At 41.4% G+C, this 26396-nt stretch overlaps 1 protein-coding gene across 2 annotated transcripts; it reads left to right on the top strand.

Annotated features, from left to right (window-relative positions):
- Nucleotides 1-392: 392 nt before the first annotated feature.
- ATP6V1C1 (ATPase H+ transporting V1 subunit C1) lies at nucleotides 393-25187 on the top strand. Of its 2 annotated transcripts, XR_014491913.1 has the most exons (14): nucleotides 393-476; nucleotides 3195-3339; nucleotides 4365-4432; nucleotides 5938-6023; nucleotides 8362-8456; nucleotides 9524-9615; nucleotides 10090-10188; nucleotides 11597-11665; nucleotides 15986-16078; nucleotides 16165-16258; nucleotides 19293-19362; nucleotides 21575-21672; nucleotides 24164-24290; nucleotides 24592-24693. XR_014491913.1 is itself a non-coding variant. In XM_083357690.1 (13 exons), exons 2-13 carry the CDS (start codon nucleotides 3208-3210, stop codon nucleotides 24685-24687), a joined length of 1149 nt encoding a protein of 382 aa, XP_083213816.1. In that variant the 5' UTR covers nucleotides 393-476; nucleotides 3195-3207; the 3' UTR covers nucleotides 24688-25187. The 2 variants fall into 2 exon arrangements, 1 of the variants encoding a protein (XP_083213816.1); XM_083357690.1 differs by lacking the exon at nucleotides 19293-19362 and having other exon boundaries at nucleotides 24592-25187.
- The last annotated feature ends 1209 nt before the right edge of the window (nucleotides 25188-26396 follow it).

The following is a 26396-nucleotide window of genomic DNA, read 5'->3' on the forward strand; positions in this document are numbered from 1 at the left end:
TTCTTATTCTTATTATTATTATTATTATTATATTTATATACCGCCCTTTCCCGAAGGACTCAGGGCGGTTTACAGGGCATTATAAAATCATACCAATACAAAATACAAAGTTAAAAGACAAATAAAAGATTAAATTATTTATGACTAGCATGTTGAGATGAGGAAAAAAAATACACCCGGTTCCCCCTCCAGAGAACTTAAAACAAGGAGCCACATCGCCCCCACAAGCTCCTCCGAGGCAAAGCCATTGGGCTCCTGTCACCACCACCACCACCGCCAACAGACAGCCGCGCGGTCGTATCACGGGGCGCCCGCTCCACCGCGCCTGCCCAGCTCCTCCTCCCCTCCCGGCGCCTCGTGACCCTCGTCACGTGTGTTTTCCGTCCCGCAGAGCTTGCCGGTTTCCTCGCGCTCGTTCCGCCGCCGCTGCGATTCGGGCCGGTCGCGGCTTCTGCCCCCCAGCTGCGCGTCAGACGGTAGGTAAAAAGGTATTTGATTGACTCGCAGTGGCGGCCGCTCGGCCGGGGAAGTGGGTCGCCGAGTGGAGGGAAGCCCTCGAGCCCGGTCACCTCGCGAAACAGGAAGCGAGCGGGAAGCTTCTCTTCCGCGGGTTGGGAAATGAATGCATCGCGGGCCCAGCGGAGCTTTCTTGGCCGGGCCTTGGCCCAGACCAGAGGCCGTGGGGTAGGTTGGACTGAAGCTCCCGTCGTTCTCCACCAGCTAACCATGAAGGCTTGGAGAGTGGGGGCTGGGTGGGGAAAAAAGGCTGCTGCAGTGGAATCCTTCCACGGAAAGACCGTCGAGTCTCTCTATCGCCGCGGCTCCCGGCCTTTGCCCGCGCTTCATACGCTAAGGCCGGCTCAGCTGGGGCTGGAAGTAGCCAAGGGAAAGTTGAGTCCTGACGGGTCGTGTTTGCGTCGAGGGTGGCTTCCTCCGAGTACAGAAATGCCGGACCCTGGGCTGGTGGCTTCCCTCCGTGTAACAGCTGCAGAATCGCTTGTCCTTTAAGGCAGGGGTCCTCAACCTTAGCAACTTTTAAGGCTTGTGGACTTCAACTCCCAGAATTCTCCGAGTCTTCAAGTTTGCCAAGTTTGGAGACCCCTGCTTCTAAGGGCATCTTTAATTTCATGAAGTAGGCCAGGGGTCTTCAAACTTGGCCCTTTTGTGACTTGTGGACTTCAACTCCCAGAATTCCTCAGCCAGCCATGCTGGCTGAGGAATTCTGGGAGTTGAAGTCCACAAGTCACAAAAGGGCCAAGTTTGAAGACCCCTGAAGTAGGCAATGATCTCCCAGGGCATTAAAGGTACCCTCAAGATGAACTCAGTTCTCGGTTGACTATCTCAAACCCTGTGCTTTATTTAACCCCAGTATGGGGTTAAATACGCTGAGCTTGTCGATCAGAAGGTCGGCAGTTTGGCGGGTCGAATCTTGAGTGCCGCGTTGTAACAGAGTGAGCGCCTCTTACTCGTCCCAGCTTCTGCCAACCTAGCAGTTCGAAAGCACGTAAAAATGCAAGTAGAAAAATAGGGACCACTACGGTGGGATGGTAACAGCGTTCCGTGCGCCTTTGGCGTCTAGTCATGCCAGCCACATGACCACGGAGACGTCCTTGGACAAGCGATGGCTCTTCAGCTTTGAAACGGAGATGAGCACCGGCCCCTAGAGTCGGAAACGACTAGCACGCATGTGCAGGGGAACCTTTACCTTTACCTCTGGAAATGGTACATCTAATAGGTTTGGGGAGTGGGGGCTTTTCAGTCTTCTCCACAGCAGGGAGAACTCAACCAAGTTCTAATTAGGTCTGAGCCCTGAAGCCTTAGGTTCTTCTGAAGCGGCACAAGGTCAAGCTGGTACTACAAGTAAAAGCAGGATGGCTTGGTTCTGTCACCTTGTCGCTTGGTTCAGGATGGCTTGGTTCTTAATAGCAGAGAAGAACAACTAAGATGATTAAAGGCCTGGAAACTAAAATGTATGAAGAGCAGTTACAGGAGGGGCTGCCACAAAGAGGATGTCAACTTATTTTTTCAAAGCACCAGAAGGCAAGACAAGAAACAATGGATGGAAACTGATCAAAGAGAGAAGCAACCTGGAATTAAGGAGAAACTTCCTAACAGTGAGGACAATTAACCAGTGGAACAGCTTGCCTCCAGAAGTTGTAGGTGTTTCATCACTGGAGGTTTTTAAGAAGAGACTAGACAGCCATTTGTCTGCAATGTTCATACGGTCTCCTAGATACTTGAGTAGGGGATTGGACTAGAAGACCTCCAAGGTCCCTTCCAGCTCTGTTCTGATTGATTACTTGTCCTAGTTTGGGCAGTCTGAAATATATTGGAAACTGATATGATAATGCCTTTTATTAAGTAGGGTATACTCACACATTTTTTGTATAAATAATTTCTCCCCTCATTTTGTTGATTTGATTCATTTACTTAGTCATCTGCATTATTTATTGAGCTCTGGAAACTCAAGGCAATGTGCATGGGTATTGTGAGGTAAATCCTTTATCCTTCCGTGGACATTCTGATTTTTATAAACTTTAAAGATATTTTAATCAGGAGAGCAATAATTAATATTAGATTAGAAAATCATTTGGAAGGATTCACTGAAATATAGAGTCCAGTATTTATGTACAGACTCCCAGTGCTCCCACCAATTTGCTTAGGCTATTTTATGGCTCTAAATCTCTAGAATTAAGAGAGAGAAAATCTGTATATTGTATCTGCACTAGAATAATAATGACTGTCATGGCTTCCTCTTTTCAAAGAATTGGACTGGGCAATTTAGAGTTCTCTGGCAGTGATTCCCATTCTTCTTTTTTATAGTTCCTTAAGTAATAGCAATGATAATCCATTTTAATTTTGTTGTATTAATATGGTTTCAGTAGTATATTTTCACTGATATAGAAACAAGAGGAAGTCAATCCTTCAGTGGGCTGAATAAAACTATAGAAAAGAAATCTTGATCTAAAAAAAACTGGTACTGATTGCTCAGAATGCGATAATCTGCATGAATTTCAGGATGATAGCATTTTTAGCAAATGTGAAAAATTGCACAGTATTTCCTTGAGAATTCCTGCCATTTGAAGACAATGGAGAATTTAAACATGTATTCAAAATGATTATTGTTGTTTAGTTGAATATTTTTTTTCCTTAACTAAAAGAATTTACCCTATTTTCTAAAATAATCATTGCAGTAACGTGACAAAAATGACAGAGTTCTGGCTGATTTCTGCTCCTGGGGAGAAAACATGTCAGCAGACGTGGGAGAAGCTATGTGCTGCAACTATAAAAAATAATAACCTGTCCATCAATGCGAAGTTTAATATTCCAGATTTAAAGGTATAGTTGAGCTTTTTTCTGTTCAAAAGTTTACTGTTTAACATTGTATTGCAATTTAAATTAAGGGTGATTTTAAATAATAGGATGGATAGATCACGTTCATTTTGGTAAGGTATACAGCTATAGTAATTTATAGCGAAGATATTAATTGTAAATTATTATTTAACTCACAAAGTGCAAGTAGGCAGTACTGTAGAAATATTTTGTAGGACTTTGTAGTGCTTTGTATTTGATTTGGGAGAACTGGTATAAAAATTGCAGATGTGGCACTTGTCATTCATTATAGCAGCTACATCTCTTTCCAAGATTGTGGGGTTGCTGTAGAGAAACTTGAATCCAGAGCTTTGCACAAGTTCAATACCAGTAAAGAGTACCTTCATTTTCTAAAAAAATAATCTAATTTACGTCCCTGGTTATTGTCATATGTATAACATCCATATATGTAATAAAAACTATTTGTTTGGACAAACTCAACAATTACACTTTTATTCCCTATTTAATTATACACACACACTATGTTTACATTTTATAATGTGCATTATACAATACAAAAAAACAGTTCTGTGCTCAGAGCTGAACATATTACATACCTAGCTCTCTATGTAATTCAGTAGCGTCTCATTGATAAGGTCCCAGTAACTGAGACAAGTATTTCTTATAGCCTTGCTTCCAGAGTTAGGAATGGAACCACTGACCTTTTATTCATACACTATATGCGTCTCCCTTATGGTTGCAGTAATGAGCCCTGGATTTTACTATTATATGAAATAGTATTATTATACTGTATGAAATAGTTTTAAATTTGATGAAACTTTTCAATGAAATAATTTTTATTAAGTGGGATTTTGGCATAATAATAAAAAATCTGTAGATTGCCGCCATCTACACATTTTTAAAACTTAATCCTATTCTACTGAACAAGAACTTGCTTGTGATAAAATGCATAGCATTCTCTTTTGGGCTCACTTTCCTTTTTCAGTTTTATATTTTTGCATATTTTTCTAAATAATTCTTACCTTCCTTAGGTTGGCACTCTTGATGTCTTAGTTGGTTTATCTGATGAGCTGGCTAAACTGGATTCCTTTGTGGAAGGGTAATCACTACTTTTTCATATATATCTGCACTTTATAACTTCTGTATGGTTATTCTGTTTTAAACTGAGTGTGACATGCTAACTGCTATTATTTTAGCTTAACTAGTTAGTGACAGTAAATACTCCTCCAGATTACAGTGTATTTCTCGACTTTGAACCACAGTTGGAAACAGAGTTTCTTAACAAGGCATTGTTAAGTGAGTTGCATCTGATTTTTTGTCACAGTTAAGTGAATCATTGCAGATGTTAAGTGAATCCAGCTTCCCACACTGACTTCTTGTTGGAAACTGGCTGGGAAGACCATCATATGATCCTGGGATGCTGCTGCCATTCTAAATGCATGTTGGTTGCCAAGTGCCCAAATTTTGATCACTTGCCCCTTGGGATGCTATGATGGTCGTAAAGGCAGAGACCAGTCATGTCACTTTTTAAAGTGCCATTGTAACTTTGAATGGTAGCTAAACAAATGTTTGTAGGTCATGGACTACCTGCACAGTCAAATAATATATTTAATAATATAACTCATGATTTGTACTTTGACACTAGGATTGGAAACAGTGTCAAATGAAAATTTCTGATGTTTGTTCTAAGTGAAAGGTAGCAGGATTATTTGAGCACAATGTTAATTTGGAGAATCAAGAAAGTTATTGAAAACTTTCTAGTTTATCAATATGCCAGCTTTAAGTATTTGCAATTTTGTTAACAGACTAACATTTCTGTGCCTGAGGCTGTCTGTTGCACTAGACCAGGGGTAGGAAACCTTGCCACTTTTATGACTCAGGCTCAGGAATTCTGGGAGTTGAAGTCCACGAGTCATAAAAGAGCCAAGGTTGCCTACCCCTGCACTATACGTTTCAACTAATGAACTGTTTAAGTCTGATATGTTTAGGATATGTTTAGAATTCATATCAACTGTAGGAAGGGAAAACAGGATGTATAAATGGATTAAATATTGTTTAAAAGGGGGATAGTAGAACTGAAGAAAGAACAGACATAATTATTGGGACAGAGAGCAGTTCTTAATGATAAACACTACCTGACATATTTTAAACTATGGACTCTAGAAGAACATAACAAGCAGCTTCAGCCAAGTTAGACTACTAGGCCATCTAGTGGCATGTCTTCATAGTGACTGGGAATAGCTCTCCTGCAGTGATCCCCAATCTTTGTGACACCAGGGACTGGTTTCATGGAAGACAGTTTTTCTGCGGACTGGGGGAGAGATGGTTTTGTGTGCAACCTAGATCTTGTGCATTTGCAGATAAAGCGTTGCTCATCTGCCGCTTGCACAGCACAATTTCTAACAGACTGCTGACTGGTACCAGTCCCAGAATGGACTGGTACCAGTCAGCGCCCTAATGGTTGTGGACCCCTGCTCTCCTGGATATCAGACAGATGCCAAGAATTAAACTGGGAGGCTGATTGTCTTGTAATTGAAAGAAAAATACAGGAAATGTACATTGTTTAAGATATAACTCTTAAATCTTCCCCATTTTGGTCTTCAGTGTGGTCAAGAAGGTGGCACAATATATGGCTGATGTGTTGGAAGACAGTAGAGATAAAGTTCAGGAAAACCTTCTAGCCAATGGAGGTAAATTTTGCCTTGCTATTACCATGTATTTGAATGCTGAGGGTTGAGTATATAAAAGACTGTCTTCCAATTCTTATGTAGAAAGTAAATCAGTTTTGAAAGAAATATGATTTGCATAAAAACAATACAAATATAATAAAACAGCCTTTATCTTGTATTTGCAATGTCAAACTGAGAGCCAGTTTGGTATAGTAGTTAAAACATTAGGCTAGGAACAAGGACACATTTAGTTCTTTTCTGCCTTGGGTACAAAGCCAATTGGGGGACCTCTCAGCCCTAGGAAGGAGGCAAAGGCAATGTACCGTAGTTTCCGGCGTATAAGACTACTTTTTAACCCATGAAAATCTTCTCAAAAGTCAGGGGTCCTCTTATACGCAGGGTGCTGAAAATTTAGGGACAGGGCTGGCTGGAAAACCTGGAGCGGATCTCCCATTTAGTCTGCGCAGGGAAAGCGGGACCAATTGGAGAAGAAGCTGCAGTCTGTGATTTTTTACAGGCTGGGGTCTGGGCGTCTTTTCTTCTAAAGTTGAAGAGCAGCTGTAGTATATCCCAACCTGAAAGGCAGGTGGGGAAGGCAGCAGCCAGAGCAGTGGCTTAGCTCTAAGGACACATTTGACTCAGGAACTGGGCGGGCTGGCTGGAAAACCTGGAGCGGATCTCCCATTTGGTCTTTTTTTAAAAAAAATCCCATTTATATCCTGCCCTTCTCCGAAGACTCAGGGTGGCTTACAATTTAAAGCACAAACCAATGTGCTTAGCAATAGCCTTCATTCTGTGTATATGCCTGTTTATTAGGGCTTTCACCTCCCCCCAAGCAGCATTATTACAAAGTCAGCTTATTGCCCCCAACAATCTGGGTCCTCATTTTACCTACCTTGGAAGGATGGAAAGCTGAGTCAACCTTGAGCCTGGTGGGATGCGAACCTGCACTAATTGCAGGCAGCTTGTGTTACTTAAGGCTCTGCGCAGGGAAAGCTTTAGAGTGAATTAGGAAAAGTGAAAAAGTGAATTAGAAAAATAGGGAATGGTTGCTGGAATCAGGGGCTGCCACAAAGAAGAGGGAGTCAAGCTATTCTCCAAAGCACCTGAAAGCAGGACAAGAAGTAATGGATGGAAACTAATCAAGGAGAGAAGCAACCTAGAACTAAGGAGAAACTTCCTGACAGAACAATTAACCAGTGGAACAACCTGCCTCCAGAAGTGGTGAATGCTCCAACACTGGAAGTTTTTAAGAAGAGACTGGACAGCCATTTGTCTGAAATGGTAGGGTTTCCTGCCTTAGCAGGGGGTTGGACTAGATGACCTCCAAGGTCCCCTCCAACTACTACTTCTTCTTCTTCTTCTTCTTCTTCTTCTTCTTCTTCTTCTTCTTCTTCTTCTTCTTCTTCTTCTTCTTATTATTATTATTATTATTATTATTATTATTATTATAGTTTAATCCACTTGCACTGTTTTATGTTTACATGTTTGATGACAAACAGCCTTATGTTTATAAGTGACAGTTTTCCTACTAAGCACCTGCATGTCATAAGCATTTGAATTAAAATTACCATATTAAAATCAAATCTGATGTTTTTTAATTTTTATTTGGTGTGCGTTGGAAGGGGGGTAGTCTTATACGGCGAGTATAGCCCAAACCCTATAATTTAACAGGAAATGTAGGGGGTCGTCTTATACGCCCAGTCGTCTTATACGCTGGAAAATACGGTACTTCTGAAAAAACCACATCAAGAAAACTTAAAGGACTTGTCCGGGCAACCTCCAAGAATCAGACATGATTGAACAGAAGAAAAAGAAATGTATAATATGGAAGTAATATAATATGGAAATAATTTAAAGCATATAATGCTGATTTAGCTTGTCTTCACATCTCTTGTAAGCATAGAGAAAGCATCCCTGAACACAATATGTTTGGCTAGAGATGTATTCTCCATGATACAATTCAAAACAGATCTTCAGATTTCACCAAACTAATCTCTAAAAGTTACAGTGCCAATGTGATAATCAAAAGTCAAAGAGGACTTTTGTCTTCAATTAAACAAAGCTAAAACTAAAAACTATTAGATAGGCAAATCTTCCCATTCTTTCTACATAGACATAAGAATTTTTCCTCATTATTTCTAATATACTCCAATTGTATGCAAAAGTTCTTGTGTGTATCAAAAATTGCCTATGCTCTTTAAGGTGGTTACATTGTATTCTGTTCCATCTTTATTTTAAGTAATTATTTCTTAATTACATTAAGAATTACATTCTTAATGTATTTAAGATTCCCAGACTTTTTTGTAGGATGTGTGGGTTTGCTTATTTAGCTCAATATTTAATCATTTTCCCCCAGTTGATTTGATCACCTACATAACAAGATTCCAGTGGGATATGGCCAAGTATCCAATCAAACAGTCCCTGAAGAATATTTCAGAAATAATTGCCAAGGTAAAAGACAATGGAGCTTGTATGCTAATTATTAATACAAACTGACTATTTTTATTGCATAACCTATATACCATAAAATGAAAATATTTTACACATGATTATTTAAAAATAATTAGATCATGTATAAATTTGCATCATAATTTTCCTGGCAATAAATACTATTGAAAAATTTAAAAATGTATAGATCTTTGGCATGAAATGGAATACATATCATTTTGCTCAGTTTTTCCTAAAAATGTATGTTCATTTGCCTAAATATATATAATTTTATATTGTTGTGCTACTTCAAATGATTAGTCATTTCATTTTTTGCTACCTATTCTCTCTACTGTTAAATGTGGGGTTTTAAAACTGCAGTACTTACCACTAGACATGTGCAAGATTTGGGGAACGGAACATTCTGGAAAATTCCAGAATGTTCTGTAGCTCCTTTGCATCTTGTCACTCTTGGAACTGCCAAATTGGTCAGGAAGACCAATTGTTCTGTAGAAGATTCCATTCCTGAACCCCATACTGCAGTTCATGAATGGAATCATGAACTAAAACAGTGGAAATTGCATAATGATGATTTTCAATTTAATTTTTAATAAAATAATTTTGGCCTTGTTTCTTAAATCTGCATCTAATATGTTTGCCAATAAACATAATTTTTTGAGGTACAATAGTTTTTTTCAGAGTGGTGTCCTCGAAGTGCTCCATCGATAAGAGTTTTAAACCAGAAACATCAAGTGGATAAACTTGTTACAAGGAAGCACTGCAACTAGTTTATTTTTTCTGTCTGACAACAGTTTTCTGTAGACACTAAAGTAGAAAAAAAATCATAAAATACAGATGTTTTTGAGCATAATATTTCTTTCTTTAAATTACAGACTGCTCAAAATCATATTTCCTGATTCATTTCTAAAATTAGAATCAATGAAGTTCAGTCTATTAGTTTGAGTGCATTGTCTCACTTTATTCTTTTCCTTTTTATGTGGCTGTTTGCAATTAGTAGTAGCTTTTATAGAAATATTTAAATTGGACCTCTCCATACTTCTAAGACATGGCTACTATTTTTTTCTTCAAAGGGAGTGACTCAGATTGATAATGATCTAAAGGCAAGGGCATCTGCATACAACAGCCTAAAAGGCAACCTTCAGAACTTGGAAAGGAAAAATGCGTGAGTTGTCATCTTGTTTTGGAAGATTGTTTCAGAGCTGGATGATCAATTTGATATATTCAAATTCTTGAAATAATGCACATATAGAAGAAGCTATTCTGCCTCTTGAATTTTAAAGCACAGGCTCTTGAATAGGAATACAAGCTTGTATACCTAGATGCTAAAGGAGCATTAAGAGTTGTGTCTTTTAACCTCACTAACTTCATTGTAATCAAATCTTTGTTGTTCTAGTATAGACCTAAGATCAATTCAGTTTCCCAGCATATACTATAGAAAGTCTTGCATCAATAATGTTAATTTCCCAAAGGAGAAAAAAAGGAGATCTGTGGAAAGTTTCATTCTCCACTTGAATCGCACTAGTGTCAGAAGCACCGAAGCACTTCCAGGTTGAACTTCACCTGAATGAACAGTACTTACGTCTATTTAAAGATTGAAGCAGAACACTCACTTCCACATCTTCTTCTGCTTTGACAGGGGAAGTTTGATAACAAGAAGTTTGGCTGAAATTGTGAAGAAAGATGACTTTGTACTTGATTCTGAGTACTTAATTACATTGTTAGTAGTTGTACCAAAGTAAGTCAATATTTTCTTTCCTAATGCCTGTGCCTAGTGACTTATTGCCAGCTTCCTCATTGACTTTGTTGGAACCCAGCTGTGAAGGTTGCAAATAGTGATTGTGTGACCGTAGAGATGAGGTGTACATCTTAAGTTCAGGGATCAGTCATAATCCTACTTCCCCAGTACTGTCGTAAATTGGAACAATTGCTAAGCAGCGTGGTTATTAACCAAGCACTACCTGTATAGAGGGACCTTGTAATTAAGCATATAGTCCTATGTCAATTGAAATTGTTACTATCATAATAAAATATACCCTTAAATAAGTCAAGTAAAATCACCTCAAGTTGCAAGTTCACTTACTGAGTTGCTTGACTTGGTTAACTGCTAGTTTGTAGTATTTACCAAAATCAGTCTGAATTTTGCTTCTTAGAATTTTATTATCTTTGCCTAACTCTGCATCCTATCTAGTAATTTTAGTAAAATATTGGTAATTCTAATAATTATTGTTCTCTTTGTAATAATACTGTAATCAAAATAAATTGTACTAGTGTTCTAGCAGAATTGTTAGAAATACTAATGGTGTTAATTTTTTTAAACAAATTGAAAATTTCTACTAAAATTAGTCTTACTTTAGAAAAAGCACATTTTAAAGCTAATAAGAAACCTAGGCAGAAATAAGATATTGCAGATCTTATTTATTTATCATATTTTTAAGCCACAAAATAGCTGTTGATATAATTATTAGTGCATATTTAATTTAAAAATGTAAATGTAAGTAGAAAAAGAAAGGTTTTCATTTAGAATATTACATTGGTGTATATCTCTGACAAGACAAATCAGGGAGCATGAAACTATAGTCTTTCTATATATAAATAATAAATGAAAGTCTTTCCTATCCCTGCAAACTCTTTTAGCACACCAAAGCCCTTTCCAAAGGAGAGGCACATATCAAAACAACAGTCATGCAATTTTGATGAACAATTGATGAAGTTTTATGGCTGGAAATGAAATCAGACACAGTCTAGAACACAGGTCTGCAACCTGTGGCTCCTGGTCCTCTGCCATGTGCAGTCCAAAAAAAAAAAGTGGGACTAAAAAAGTTCAACCAATCAATTCAAATATGCAGGGTACGTGCATATCTCGCCTTGGCTCTACTCTTCAGTCAAACTCTGTTCTGCGCATGTACGCGCATGCGCACATATTTTTTGCGGCTCCCAGTTTTTCTTTTTGTGAGGGAACTGGTTCCGAGTGGCTTTTTCACTGTTTCAGGTTGCTGACCCCTGGTCTAGAACATGGAAAAAGCAGTCAGCTTTTTGGACACTCATTAGTATATGTAAAAAGTTATAAATACAGTGGAGTAAAGAACTTGATTCTGTCCTACACACCTATGTTAAGACTGGGAATTATTGCTTTTTTATTTCAGGATAAATTACACTGATTGGATGAAGCAGTATGAAACTTTGACAGATATGATCGTTCCTCGATCCAGCAAGTAATCTTGTTTCACTTTTCATATCCTTTTAATATACTTGATTCTTAGAGATTGGAGTACAAACCAAAATGGACTGAATATATGTTTTAAGGATTCCATGTGTACAATGATCTAAATATTTCTTTTCCCTAAAAATGTTCCTCTCTGTTATTTGATTTTGAATTGAGTTTTTCTACCCAAACCATCCCCTGCAGAACTGATGCAAATTCTCTGTATTCAAATATGCTTGTGGGGAGATCTTTTGTTGTCTGTTGATGTGTAACTTGGTCTATGAAATTAATTTGTTTTACCACAATGCCTCCCCCAGCCATTGTGCTAAACTATGGTTTGTTGAATAAACTATAATCTGAAGTACCGTATATACTTGAGTATAAGCCGACTCGAGTATAAGCCGAGACCCCAATTTCACCCCCAAAAACTGGAAAAAGTTGGTGACTTGAGTATAAGCCGATCCGCCGTTCTGCAAGCCTCCGCTTCGTTCAGGCTGCTTCGTTCCACAGCGGAAAGAAGCAGGCAGGCAGGGGGCGGAGGAACGGAGACCCGGCGACGTTTGGGGAGGTTTGGGCACCTCTCCAAATATCCCCAAACGTCGCCGGGTCTCCGTTCCTCTGTGCCCTGCCTGCCTGCTTCTTTCCACAGCGGAAAGAAGCAGGGAGGCAGGGGGCGGAGGAACGGAGACCCGGCGACGTTTGGGGAGGTTTGGGCGCCTCTCCAAATATCCCCAAACGTCGCCGGGTCTCCGTTCCTCTGTGCCCTGCCTGCCTGCTTCTTTCCACAGCGGAAAGAAGCAGGGAGGCAGGGGGCGGAGGAACGGAGACCCGGCGACGTTTGGGGAGGTTTGGGCGCCTCTCCAAATATCCCCAAACGTCGCCGGGTCTCCGTTCCTCTGTGCCCTGCCTGCCTGCTTCTTTCCACAGCGGAAAGAAGCAGGGAGGCAGGGGGCGGAGGAACGGAGACCCGGCGACGTTTGGGGAGGTTTGGGCGCCTCTCCAAATATCCCCAAACGTCGCCGGGTCTCCGTTCCGCTGTGGAAAGAAGCAGGCAGGCAGGGCACAGAGGAACGGAGACCCGGCGACGTTTGGGGATATTTGGAGAGGCGCCCAAACCTCCCCAAACGTCGCCGGGTCTCCGTTCCTCCGCCCCCTGCCTCCCTGCTTCTTTCCGCTGTGGAAAGAAGCAGGCAGGCAGGGCACAGAGGAACGGAGACCCGGCGACGTTTGGGGATATTTGGAGAGGCGCCCAAACCTCCCCAAACGTCGCCGGGTCTCCGTTCCTCCGCCCCCTGCCTCCCTGCTTCTTTCCGCTGTGGAAAGAAGCAGGCAGGCAGGGCACAGAGGAACGGAGACCCGGCGACGTTTGGGGATATTTGGAGAGGCGCCCAAACCTCCCCAAACGTCGCCGGGTCTCCGTTCCTCCGCCCCCTGCCTCCCTGCTTCTTTCCGCTGTGGAAAGAAGCAGGCAGGCAGGGCACAGAGGAACGGAGACCCGGCGACGTTTGGGGATATTTGGAGAGGCGCCCAAACCTCCCCAAACGTCGCCGGGTCTCCGTTCCTCCGCCCCCTGCCTCCCTGCTTCTTTCTGCTGTGGAAAGAAGCAGGCAGGCAGGGCACAGAGGAACGGAGACCCGGCGACGTTTGGGGATATTTGGAGAGGCGCCCAAACCTCCCCAAACGTCGCCGGGTCTCCGTTCCTCCGCCCCCTGCCTCCCTGCTTCTTTCCGCTGTGGAAAGAAGCAGGCAGGCAGGGCACAGAGGAACGGAGACCCGGCGACGTTTGGGGATATTTGGAGAGGCGCCCAAACCTCCCCAAACGTCGCCGGGTCTCCGTTCCTCCGCCCCCTGCCTCCCTGCTTCTTTCCGCTGTGGAAAGAAGCAGGCAGGCAGGGCGCAGAGGAACGGAGACCCGGCTTCGTTTGGGGACTTTTGGGGAGGTGCGCGCGCACCTCCCCAAACCTCCCCAAACTTCGGCAGGTCTCCGGACGGCGGTGGCTTGGGAGAGGTGAGCGCGATCCCGGAAGCTCCAAAGCCTCGGCCGCGCACAAGTCCTCAGTAAGTTTTTTTGTTGACTGGAGTATAAGCCGAAGTGGAATTTTTCAGCCCAAAAAGTGGGCTGAAAAATTCGGCTTATACTCAAGTATATACGGTATATATTAACTCTAAACACAAATTACACAAAACCCAAAACAGACAAATATCACATCTTAATGCAGTCTATCAACCTAGTTATGATCTCAATTGTTCTGGATGATAGCAGTCTGTCATTTGCCAGATAGAGGGAAGAGGGCATCGATTAATTCTCCATATTCTCCACCTGAGGGTAGGACAAGATGCAATGGGTGGAAGATCAGAAGGAGAATCAGTCTGGAAATGAGGGATTTTATGACAGAATATTAAGTGGAACAGCTTGCCTGCTAGAGTTATGGGTGCTCCATGGCTGGAGGTTTTCCAAAAAAGATTGCACAACCTAATAATAATAACAACAACAACAGCAAACAACAACATCGTGATGATGATGATGGAAGGGACCTTGGAGGTCATCTAGTCCAATCCCCTGCTCAGGCAGGAAACCCTATACCATTTCAAACAAATGGCTGTCCAGTCTCTCCTTAAAAATTTCCATTTACCGCTTCTGGAGGCAGGTTGTTCCACTGATTTGTCTGAATGATATGAAGACTCCTGCCTTGGGCAGGGGATTGGACTGCAAGACCTCCAAGATCCCTTCCAACTGTATGATTCTAAATGGCTCAGGTAACATTCTTTATTGAGTAAACTATATTGGTGAAATAATATTGAATTGCACAGAATTTTGTAAGTGCAGACCAAGAAGAACTCTTATTCTAACCATTTTCCAAAAACAATATCTGTGATTCAATTCATGCTTTTCATTCAATAAATGGGGCTACCAAAAGCACTTTAATAATAATAATAATAATAATAATAATTAATAATAATAATAATAATAATAATAATAATAATAATAATAATAATAATAATAATAATAATAATAATAATAATAATAATAATTTTATTTGTATACCGCCCTTCTCCCGAAGGACTCAGGGCGGTAAACAGGGCAATAAATAGTAAAATACAGAAATACAAAAATTAAGAATGGATTAAACCAAGAGCCCAGTATTTCAGAACAATAAGTTAAGATACATTTAAAACATTAAAACAATAATAAAACCCAAAACCCATCAGGCCAGGCCGGCTTGTTCAAACAAGTAAGTCTTTAGATCCCATCGGAAGGAGCGCCATCCGGAGCTCAACCGGTAAACGGTTCCACAAATCCGGCGCACCCACAGAGAAGGACCTCCCCCTGGGGGCCACCAGACGACATTCTCTGACCGGTGGCACCCTGAGGAGGCCCTCTCTGTGGGAGCGCACTGGACGGAGGGAAGTTGATGCCGGCAGCAGGTGCTCCCTAAGGTACTCCGGACCCATGCCATGTAGGGCTTTAAAGGTCATTACCAGCACCTTGAATCTCACCCGGAAGACAACTGGCAGCCAATGCAGCTCATGGAGCAAAGGTGTAACATGGGAGTATCGGGAGACTCCCAACACAACTCTCGCGGCTGCATTCTGCACCAGTTGGAGCCTCCGAGTGGTCCTCAAGGGCAGCCCCATGTAGAGAGCGTTGCAGTAGTCTAAACAAGAGGTCACGAGCGCATGAGTGCATGCCGTACGCAAGGCATCCCAGTCTAGATAGGGCCGCAACTGGCACACCAGGCGAACCTGGGTGAAGACCCCCCCTAGTCACAGCTACTATATGATCTTCTAAAGAAAGCTGTGAATCTAGGAGGACTCCCAAGTTGCGAGTCCTATCTACGGGGGGTAATAGCTCACCCCCCCATAGAAAGAGATGGAATATTCTGAATATCCTGAGATGCCGGTACGCACAGCCAGTCAGTCTTGTCAGGGTTGAGTCGAAGCCTGTTCCTCCCCATCTAGACCCGAACCGCCTCCAGGCAACGGGACATCACGTCGAGGGCATCACTGGGTTGGTTTGTTGGACACTTAGATTGGCACTGAGTATTTTCTGAAATAATGAAGTTTGTGTAGCCTTCGTTTATTGGGAAGAGTGGGCTTCTTGTGTATAATACGCTGTCTATGTTAAAAGGATAGTGTAGGTGAACTGCAGTTACTGTTGTCTAATCGAACCATGCTGCCTTAAATCTATTATTATAAACTAAATGATACAATATAATACAAGACTCTAAATCAATTTGCCAGTTTTGAATTACAACTTCAGTTTTTATTCCAGTTTGTGGTTTCATTAAAGGTTTTTGTCTTATGGGCCCTGGCATCTTTTACTTTGCAGTGTTCTTTCTGAGGACCAGGATAGTTATCTCTGTAATGTCACTTTATTCAGGAAGGCAGTGGATGAGTTCAAACATAAAGCAAGAGAAAACAAGTAAGTGCAACCTTGCTTTGTTTTTGCTTTTTTGTTAAGGAATAGCTGCACAGCAATTTACAAATTGTACTTCTTTCCCAATGCAGATTTATGGTCCGTGACTTTCAGTATAATGAAGAAGAAATGAAGGCAGACAAAGAAGAAATGAACAGGCTGTCTACTGATAAGAAAAAACAATTTGTAAGTTCAGTGATATTTTTGCATTAACAAATAACAAATAAGCTCTGTTCCAGTAATTATTAAACTTTTAAACAATGTTTTAAACAAGAAGTATAAAAGGGGCTATAGTATAGGTGTAGTACTCAATCCTGCTTTTGTTCAGGGTTTTTTCCATCAGGAAATTATATTTGACCTGCAAAAATAGATTGAATAATGCAAGGGCACTGTGACAAATAGGGAAGTGAGTTCAGATATTAAATGCCAGATGTATTTTTTTTCTTAAGCGCTAAAAGAACATGTAGGTACTGTTTCAGAACTATTATTCATAATCTTTTGTAGTTTGTAGTGAATTTTTAGTACAGTTTATTAAATGATGAATCAGTGAATGTCTAGGAAAGAATACATTGATAACTATAAGAAGGGACTTTTATCATGAATCAAGTCTTCTTTCTCATTTTAAATAGAATTATAGATAAGCAGATAATAAGAATAGCACTTTTTAGCAAAGCATTTTACTGGCTTTCTAACAGGTCATTATTGACAATTTCTTAAGCCAGTGAATTGGACAGTACTGTTCTAGAATCTAGATTGCTAAATAATAAGATTTCTGATTTTGGCTGCTAAACAAGTTTTGACAAGGATAACTGTCATCGTTACTGGTAATCTCGATTTAGAACCACAATTAAGCCTAAAATTTCTGTTGCTAAGCAAAACAGTTGTTAAGTGAATTTTGTCCCATTTTATGACTTTTCTTGTCACAGTTGTTAAGTGAATCACTGCAGTTGTTATATTAGTAACAAAGTTGTTAAGTGAATCTAGTTTCCTCATTGATCTCAGGGCACTGTGGCTGTCATAAACTCATGCCAGTTGTCAAATTTCTAAATTTTGATCACATGACCATAGGAATGACATAAATGTGAAAAATGGTCATTTTTTCCAGTGCCATTGTAACACTGAATAGTTGAACTGAATGGTTGTAAGTTGAGGACTACCTGTATGAGGGTTTCTTTATTTTACAAGGATGAGACACACTTGAGTATGCTTAATGCGACACAGACCTGTAGACAGTTGATCTAGATTAACTTTACCCTCCTTGGCATTACTAGTCATGTAAATAACTCTTTAATGCTCAAAGCTTAAAAAAAGAGACTTAAAAGTTTGTAAAATGGCATACAACATTTGCTCCTTCCAAAAGTTCTTATACTTGTTGGGATTAGGTGCTGCCTAAGTATGGTTGCTCCCTTACTGTTCCAGGCCAAGATATGCTGCTTACCATAGTTTGATAATGGTTGCCAATTCCCAGACATCGCTTGCTGCTTCCTTGTCTGCTTACAGTCTTCTTATCTCTTTCTCTTCCACACACCCACATACACTTGGCCTTAGCGTTTTTCCATAGGCTGAGGGCTTGTGCTTCCTGTGCACATCTGCACTTTCTTGAAAATGTCAGGGTGTGGCTTAATGAGGCAAACTGCTAGAACACTTGTGTGGACTCTTGTGAATAAATGAATAAATAAATGAGGAAGTTATGAAGAAGCCCATGTCATCTCAGGTTTCAACTTTTAGGATCTTTTGGGAAAAGGCATGAGCTAAACAGCTTTGGGGAGGTGGGGGTGGAAAGCATTCTGCCTGGCTGCGGCTGCTTTTCCCAAGTGCAGTCAAAAACCTCAAATTCATTTTCTCACAACAGTTTCCTCACAACATAGAATATATACTACTCATCCTCTTCACAACCTGTTACCTTCTCGGAGGAGGCTTTGTGGTATCTGGAGCAGAACATCCAGATTCAACCATAGTTTCATTCCATTCAGCATTAACCTTGTGAACTCTCAGGATTCCTCCTTCCGTTATATATTCAAGATGGACAGTATTTAATATTTTGTTATGTATATGTAGAGGTGTGGGTCTATACATATGTTGTATGTAATATGTTTTAGGTGTGTGTCATGTATTTGTTTCACTTTGAGAGCAGGCAACTAAATTTCATTTTTGATGTGTGGCGTTGTGCCCACAGTAAAAAATGACAATAAAGATGATCTTATATTACTATTGGGAAACCCAGTAATAGTGTATGGATGTGAGAGTTGGATCTTATGGAAGGTTGAGCACCGAAGAATCGATGCTTTCAAATTGTGATGCTGGAGAAGACTCCTGAGAGTCCCTTGGACTGCAAGGACATCAAGTCAATCATTCCTAAAGAAAATGAACCCTTTGGAAGGACAGATACTGAAGATGAAGCTCAAATACTTTGGCCACCAAACAAGAAGAGAGGACTCATTGGGGAAGTTTAAACTATTTTGCCCAGAGAAATTACAAAATATACTGACTAGGACAGGGCTTTTCAACCTTTTCACCCATTGTACCACTTTTAGGACAAGGCAATGTCCGAGTACCACCAGTCGCCCAGCAAGGTGTCAAAACTTGACCAAAAAAAAAAGGAAAAAAATGATAAAAGTACAGGTAGTCCTTGACTTACAATTCACTTAGTGACTGTTCAAAGTTACGACGGCACTGAAAAAAGTGACTTATGACCATTTTTCACACTTATAACCGTTGCAGCATCCCCAGGGTCATGTGATTTACATTTGGATGCTTGGCAATCGATTCATATTTATGATGGTTAGATTGTTCCAGGGTCATGTGATTGCCTTTTGCAACCTTCTGACAAGCAAAGTTAGTGGGGAATCCAGATTCACTTAACAATCATGTTACTAATTTAATTTCTCTCTCCCTCTCTTTCTCTCCCTCTCTCTCCCACTCTCTCTTTCTCTCCCCCTCCCTCTTTCTTTCTCCTACCTCTCTCTCCCTCTTTCTCTCCCTTTCTCTTTCCCTCTCTCTATTTCTCCCTCTTTCTCTCCCTCTATTTCCCTCCCACTTTCTTTCTCCTTCTCCCTTTCCCTCCCTCTCTCTTTTTCTCCCTCTCTTTCTCTCCCTCCCTCCCTCCCATTGTCCCTTCCTTCTTTTCTTCCTTTCTTCCTTCCCTCCCTCTTTGTCCTTTCCTCCTTCCCTCCCTCCCATTGTCACTTCTTTCCTTCCATCCAAATCCATTTTTACCAAGAAACCTGATGCCCACGTAACTATGAAGCACCGGAGAAAAGTTGGGGAAGATCTATCAGTGATACTTGGAGGTTGCTAGCTCATTTAATAAGCTTTATTCCAGCAACAGAAACACCTCATATTCGCTCAGAGTCAATCCAAGCACACCAACAATGCTGCTGTGGACCACAGGGCAGGAAGGCGCCCTTCACACGGGAGGGATGGAAGACGCACCAAAGCGCCCTTCGCCCCGCTCGCCTTCTGCAGATGCGGCCGGAGTCCCGGGTGGGGGGAGATCCGGGGCTGAGATGCACTCAGGGAAGCGCACGCTAGCAAGTCACAACCAGCTGCTCTTGGGGAACGGAGGCACAAAGCCGGCCAGACGGCTCGAAGCGGTTGACCGTTCCAGACTACAGCTGCACTTCCACCTTTCCCAGGGCAGCCCCCGCAGCGGAGCGCAGGGCACCAGCATGCCCCACTGCCACAGAAGCAGCCCGCCGGAGCAGTCCCAACTCCTTCACCCCCGATAGGCCCTCGTCCCGGAGCCTCCCGCTGCTGGAAACCGGCAGCGGCATAGCAGGGCTTGCAAAAAGCAGGGCAGGTGGTGGTGGCTGCTCCTGGCGCCAACTAAGGGCAAGCAGGGCAAGGCCGCTCCTGCTCGAAAGCCAGGATTCGGTGGCCAGTGAGCCGCTCGCGCAGGGCTTTCCCAGGGCTGGCGGGCCAAATGGGGACCGGCCTCTCCCTCTCCACGCTAGAGCAGCACCCGCGGAGGCAGCCTTGTGGCCCAGCTTTCTCTTGCAGAAAGCAAGCTGAAACTGAGCAAGGGAGATTACAGCAGTGCAAGATCAGCCGATTCGCGTTCCTGGCAATCTCCCTTGCTCGGTTTCAGCTTGCTTTCTCTTGCAGCAAGGCAAGCTGAAACCGAGCGAGGGAGATTGCAGCAGTGCGAGATCGGCACCGATTCGTGCTCCTGGCAATCTCCCTCACTTTACACTTGCGGAGGTCAGGGCTGGCCATACGGATCAGCTGGCGATTCCATACGGCCGGCCCCAACCTCTGCCAATGGGCTCCAGTCGGCGGAGGTCAGGGCCAGCTGTACGGAGTTGCCAACAGTGTGTGGGGGGGAGGGAGTCGGGCATGTTTTTCCCTCCACACCTGCGTTCTAATGCCTTCACCTGCCCTGGTGTGCATCAGGAAAACAAACATGGGACTCGATTCCCACCTGCTGCCACAGGAGGAATCCTTGGGGAGGGCGCGCGCTGTCTGGCCGCTTTGCTTTCCCCTTTGCATTGCACATCAGGAAGTGGAGAGGGGGAAATCTCTCGAGCCCCGGGAGGGAGGCAATGTCAGGGCCGTGAGGGGTATCGCAAGCTTGCAGGGGGGGAGGAAAAGAAGATGGACGCGAGTGGACGCAAACACCTACCTCCCGAGGGAGTGGATGGCTCTGTCCCCTTCAGGCTCGCACTAGCTTCTGGGGGGACAACATGGTTGCTGCACAATGAGTCCCAGAGGAGGGCAGGGCCTCACTCTGTGCCTGCGCTCTTCGCGCGGCCTGGTTGGTTCCTGCAGCAGCATGTTTTCCAGCAGCAAGTAAGCTGGGAAGGAGCAGGGAGGAGGTGGGGGGAGGCAGGGGGAGGAAGGCAACGCCGCGTACCACCAGCCAGGTGCTCACGTACCACCAGGTTGAAAAGCCCTGGACTAGGATGTTGAGAATTCTGCAAGTTGAGTCCTTTGACTTATTTATGCCGAAGGAAAAATTAAAAGGAGATATAATAATTTTCAAGTACTTGAAATATTTTCACATAGGAGATAGGAATAGATTCCAAAGATGATATCTGAAACCAGTGATCAGAAATTGCAAGAAAGCAAATATGTTTTCAGTCAAACATTACAAGAAATGTCCTAACAATTTAGTTGTTTGAAAGTGTCAATAAGTGGTGAGCACTAACACTTCTTCATGTGAGATGAATGATATGCTATCACGGATACTTGCATCCTGCGTTGCCAAGAATCTGATTCTGGGTAAAATTACTGTATTCAGTTATTCAGTTGAGATGGTGTGATGTTCAGTTTCACTTGTGCTATAACTGATACTGCAATTTTTGATGTTATTAAATAATATTTGAGTTCTGAATAATAAAGTGGCAAAGTATAAATGCTTAAAATATTAAATACATTAACTATGCTTAATTAGTTCAGTTATCTTGATATGCTTTATTATTTGAAAGAAGTGCGTAACCACAGTTTTGCACTTGCATATACAATGTTTATAGTGTCTGCTTGCTTTTCTCTGTTTAATCACAGGGGCCTCTAGTCCGGTGGCTAAAAGTGAATTTCAGTGAAGCTTTTATTGCATGGATTCATGTGAAAGCCCTAAGAGTCTTTGTTGAATCTGTTCTAAGGTATTTATCTTCATTGCCAAATACAGTTATATATTCCTTCAGAAATTACACAACGATTTTATATCTCAGTTTAGTAAATCTTGGTAGATGAACTCCTTTTAAAAATACCAAATTCCGTAGATGAAATGAATTGTTTAATAAAAGAACTTTGCAAATCACATTTTTATATAAGTAAGAATTAAATTATAACATAAGCCCCTCACTACTTGAACTCATACAACTTCAGGCATAGAATACTGCAGTTTAGCATGTCATCCTAACTAACATGTTTTCATTATGCAGCAAAAGATTTAATTTTTATTTCTTTATTTCTATAGCCATCCCAAAACAAGTGACTTGGTGGTATCCATCTGGGAGGCATATATCATTTTAAAAGCATTATGTCTGAATTAGTCCTTAACCAGTTACATCAGCAATCTCTAATGTTTTGGGCACCAGGGACCAGTTCCGTGGAAAACAATTTTTATGATACATATGATATAGTGTATATATGATACAGTGCTTCAAAAGAAAATGCATTGAAAATATGTCTTAAATTGAAAGAAGAGAAATTTGAACCCAACACTGTACTGCCACCACGTGGCTGTTTTGGGAAATTATAATATGCTAATTGGGTCTGCCAGTACCTTCCACTTTGTGATGTATTTCCTATCCTGCTCATGATGCTGTACTAGGATCCACCCCTTCTGGGTTGGACTTCCCCCTTCTCCTTGTTCCCTTGTGTTCCATCCTCCATTGTAACATCTGAACACAAGCCATACAGACAGTAATCCTGTTATTGTCTTTTGACCTTAAAGTACCGTCCATACTTCACCTGACCACACCTTCTCTGCTGTAACCTTCTACATGCAAAATAAAGGTATTTCAGATGAACCAGGTGCTTTATGAGTTCACTGTCTGGAAAGGGCCGTTAATTGTGACTAAATTCGCTTAAACAGACCAGTGCAAGTGTCTTAACAAGGAATTAAATCACTAGCACAACGAGTTTGATCCAGAATAGTCAAAAGACAAGGATTAATTTTACTGCCTGCAATCCATTGTGTATGCATGTTATCTGCAAAAGGCCTAAGTTAAATAACAGCATTAATTTTACTGGCTGCATTGTGTGTGTTGTCTGCAAGTAAGAAGTCAAAGATAGCAATTAATTCTTACTGGCTGTGTGTGTTTACTGCAATCAAGTTTAAAGTTCAGTTAGAAAACGTGCTTTAATTCCTAAAATCTGCTTCTAAATATGCATGCCTACAGTAAGAAAGCTGACTCTGTAAGAGGCAGAGCCGTGTTTTCAGGATTAAGCTTCTGTGAACTGTTAGTTTCTTCCTGTCTTTCAAAGGAAGCCAGCCAAAAGGCCTGTTAAAATCTTACTGCCTCATTTGGCATTGGATTTCTAGTGATTTAAAGTGATTTGGAAAAGCTTTGAAAAGGAAATGAGCTTCTGCTCACTCAGATTACTTGAATGTTTGTAATCTTCAAGTCTTGTGAAACCAAATGCAAGTTTTTTAAATTTCCTGACTGTCTTGTCTCAGAAAATCAGTGATTTACCTTTGCAAACCAATTTGTTTCAAAGCTGAATTCTTACTCAAATGGAAAAAGTCTGCTAGTTTTGTTAAGTTCTCTTTGTTTCCTGCTGAACTCAGCCATAAAGATAGACAATAAAGCAATTTTTTGTCCTGGTAACCAGCTCTTTGGTTGCTCACCCCACCTTAGGAATGTGAGCTATGCAACAGCTTGTGAGCTTGGGTGTTATTAAACACAGAGAAAGGCATTGATTGCAATGTTGTCTAGTTATTGTCTTTAGAATTGGAATCTGCTCAAACAAAATTTTGCCAGTTATAAATGAAATCTATGATAAGCCATGCAAGTGTTTTTATCTGAAAGGCAAGTGATTTAGTTAACAATCCTAAAATATGTGTCTGGAATCTACAAAAGGAAGATTTTCAGCAAAGCAAAGCAATCCTAGCCAGCCCCACTAGCTTAAACAAAGGAATAAGGAGCAATTTCCCCAGCCATGCAGAAAGTGCCCCTAGTGGCCAAAGGGGTGAACTTACCTGAAGTCTCTGACCCCACAGAAGGTGCCCCCTGGTGGTCAAAGAGTGAAGTTCACCAAATTTAATCAAAAATATCTAGGAAATTTTCTGCATCTATCCTAGCCATGGCAGAGTGTCCCATTGATCCAGAAGAGCTGGTTCAGATGACCCTGATTTGCACCAAGAAGTTGTAAGACCCAAGCGTACGATAAAACCAACCCAGAAACTCAAGAAAATTATGAGGCAACTAAGGATGAATTTTCCAATGAATTGTCAGAGCTATGGGACGGCACCACACACGCCATGACAATTTTGCTGAACTAAAACAAATTATGTCAGATATAATGATGTGATGAATGTTCTTCTCTTCATCTCTGCCTCCCCCCACCCAGTTAATTAAGCTTTGCAAAAGAACAGTGAGTCGATACTATTCAGAAGGTTTAAAAATGACTTTGTCATTTATTTAGGTATGGCTTGCCAGTTAATTTCCAGGCTATGCTCCTTCAACCCAACAAGAGAACCATGAAGAAATTGAGAGAGGTCCTCTATGAGTTGTACAAACACCTTGATAGTAGTGCTGCAGCAATCATTGATGTAAGTAGTCTATATCACAATGAGATTAACTAGGTTTTGCCATAACATGGAGTAATTTTTTTCTGATTTCATATTGTTGGAGTGGATCACAGAATCCAATTCTCTTCCCAATACAGAAATCCAGATTAAAACATTAAGATAATGTCTGTCTATCCTCAGATCCAGCTTCAAGTATGAAAAGATAGTGCTGAGATTGCTTTGATTTGAATTTGGGGGCGGGGATAATTTTTGTATAAGTGATAAAGATGCAACCATTAATTTTGTGGGTAAATTAACCCTACATTTTTTTTTAAATTTTCAGGCAACCATGGATATTCCAGGTTTGAATCTCAGTCAGCAAGAATACTATCCTTATGTGTACTACAAGATAGACTGCAACTTGCTTGACTTCAAATAGCTTATTTCTGAATCTAGTGATCCTCTCATAGTGTTGATGTACAAGCAAAAAAGGTTGAAGAACGTCGCTCCTAAATCTCTCATAAACCTGTGCTTGCTTCTTTCTCCCTTTGCATAGGAGAATAATCTCCTTGGTGGTCAATCCCTTGATATTTTCTTTTTAAAGAGAAATGTAATTATTGTTTTTAATAGATCAGGTCTGTAATTGTATATTGAGAGAATCAAGAGTGTATTTATAAATAGTCCTTTATTTAAAGAGTAAGAAACAGAAGGGGGTCATTCTGCTTTCATGCCATGCCCCATCAAGACCTTGTTTATACAACAAGACAGTGGGGAAACATGTCATTGTTCACTGTGTTTTTCATAGATGTGCTATAAACATTGTAATTGAATTGTGATGTAAAATATGTGCAGACTGATATTCAGTCGATGCTTTCTGATGTTTTAAGTTTACAGGATATTAAGCACTGCATCCAAGAAAATAAAAATACCTGTACAATTGTCTTGCTTTTGTACTTTGTTCTTAAAGGCCACTATAAAAACATAGGGAGAGTTGCACAGGATATGAGTCACAAGCAGTCACCTTTATGGTGGTCATAATGAAACTTATGGCCGCACTTTTTCTCCATAAACCTGACTTAAACATCAGTACTAAGGCATGATTTGTTTCAGTATTGTTCATTAAATAAACCAGTTTATTCTTTATGCTGAGATATAAATCATGATTTACAAATTGCCATGGCTGACTTTACAGATGTGATATATCATGCATGCAAAAGCATAAAAATGGGAATCAATGAAAAGCTACCATGCAGGGGCCCATATTGACTGTTGATTGGTTGATCACATTAGCTTTATACTGAGATAGTCATTGCTGTTCAATTAGGGTACTATGTTTCCAGTGCACCAGGGGGCACCCTTGCGCCTTTTTAAACATGATAAATTGTATTTCAGGATTTTGTTACATGAAAAACACAACTAGAATCTTCCTCATGTTTCTCTATACCATTCTTTTTCTGCCTTTTGTAGATAAAAGGCTAACGAGTACATTGCTCAGCTAAAAGTACTGTGTAAGAGAATGACAAGTGCTTTTGCAACATGATGTAGAATGAAAGGTTTGAACTTCCAGAAATTACAGAAAATTCCAGACATTGTTAAAAGGCAAAATATCTGAATATACTCTAAATGCCATAAATATATTACATAGTGAAAATTACTACCGTTGTTGTTAGTTGCGAAGTTGTGTCTGACCCATCACGACCCCATGGACAATGTTCCTCCAGGCCTTCCTGTCCTCTACCATCTTCTGGAGTCCATTTAGGCTCACGCCTACTGCTTCAGTGACTCCATCTAGCCACCTCATTCTCTGTCGTCCCCTTCTTCTCTTGCCCTCAACCTTTCCCAGCATTAGACTTTTCTCCAGTGAGTCCTTCCTTCTCCTTAGGTGGCCAAAATATTTGAGTTTCAACTTCAGGATCTGGCCTTCTAAAGAGCAGTCAGGGTTGATCTCCTCTAGGACTGACTGGTTTGATCGCCTTGCAGTCTAAGGGACTCGCAGGAGTCTTTTCTAGCACCATAGTTCAAAGGCTTCAATTCTTTGGCGTTCAGCCTTTCTTATGGTCCAACTTTCACAGCCATACATTGCAACTGGGAAGACCATAGCCTTGACTATACGCACTTTTGTTGGCAGGGTGATGTCTCTGCTTTTTA

This window comes from Vipera ursinii, assembly GCF_947247035.1.
Source record: "Vipera ursinii genome assembly, chromosome: 3".
NCBI lineage: Eukaryota > Metazoa > Chordata > Lepidosauria > Squamata > Viperidae > Vipera > Vipera ursinii.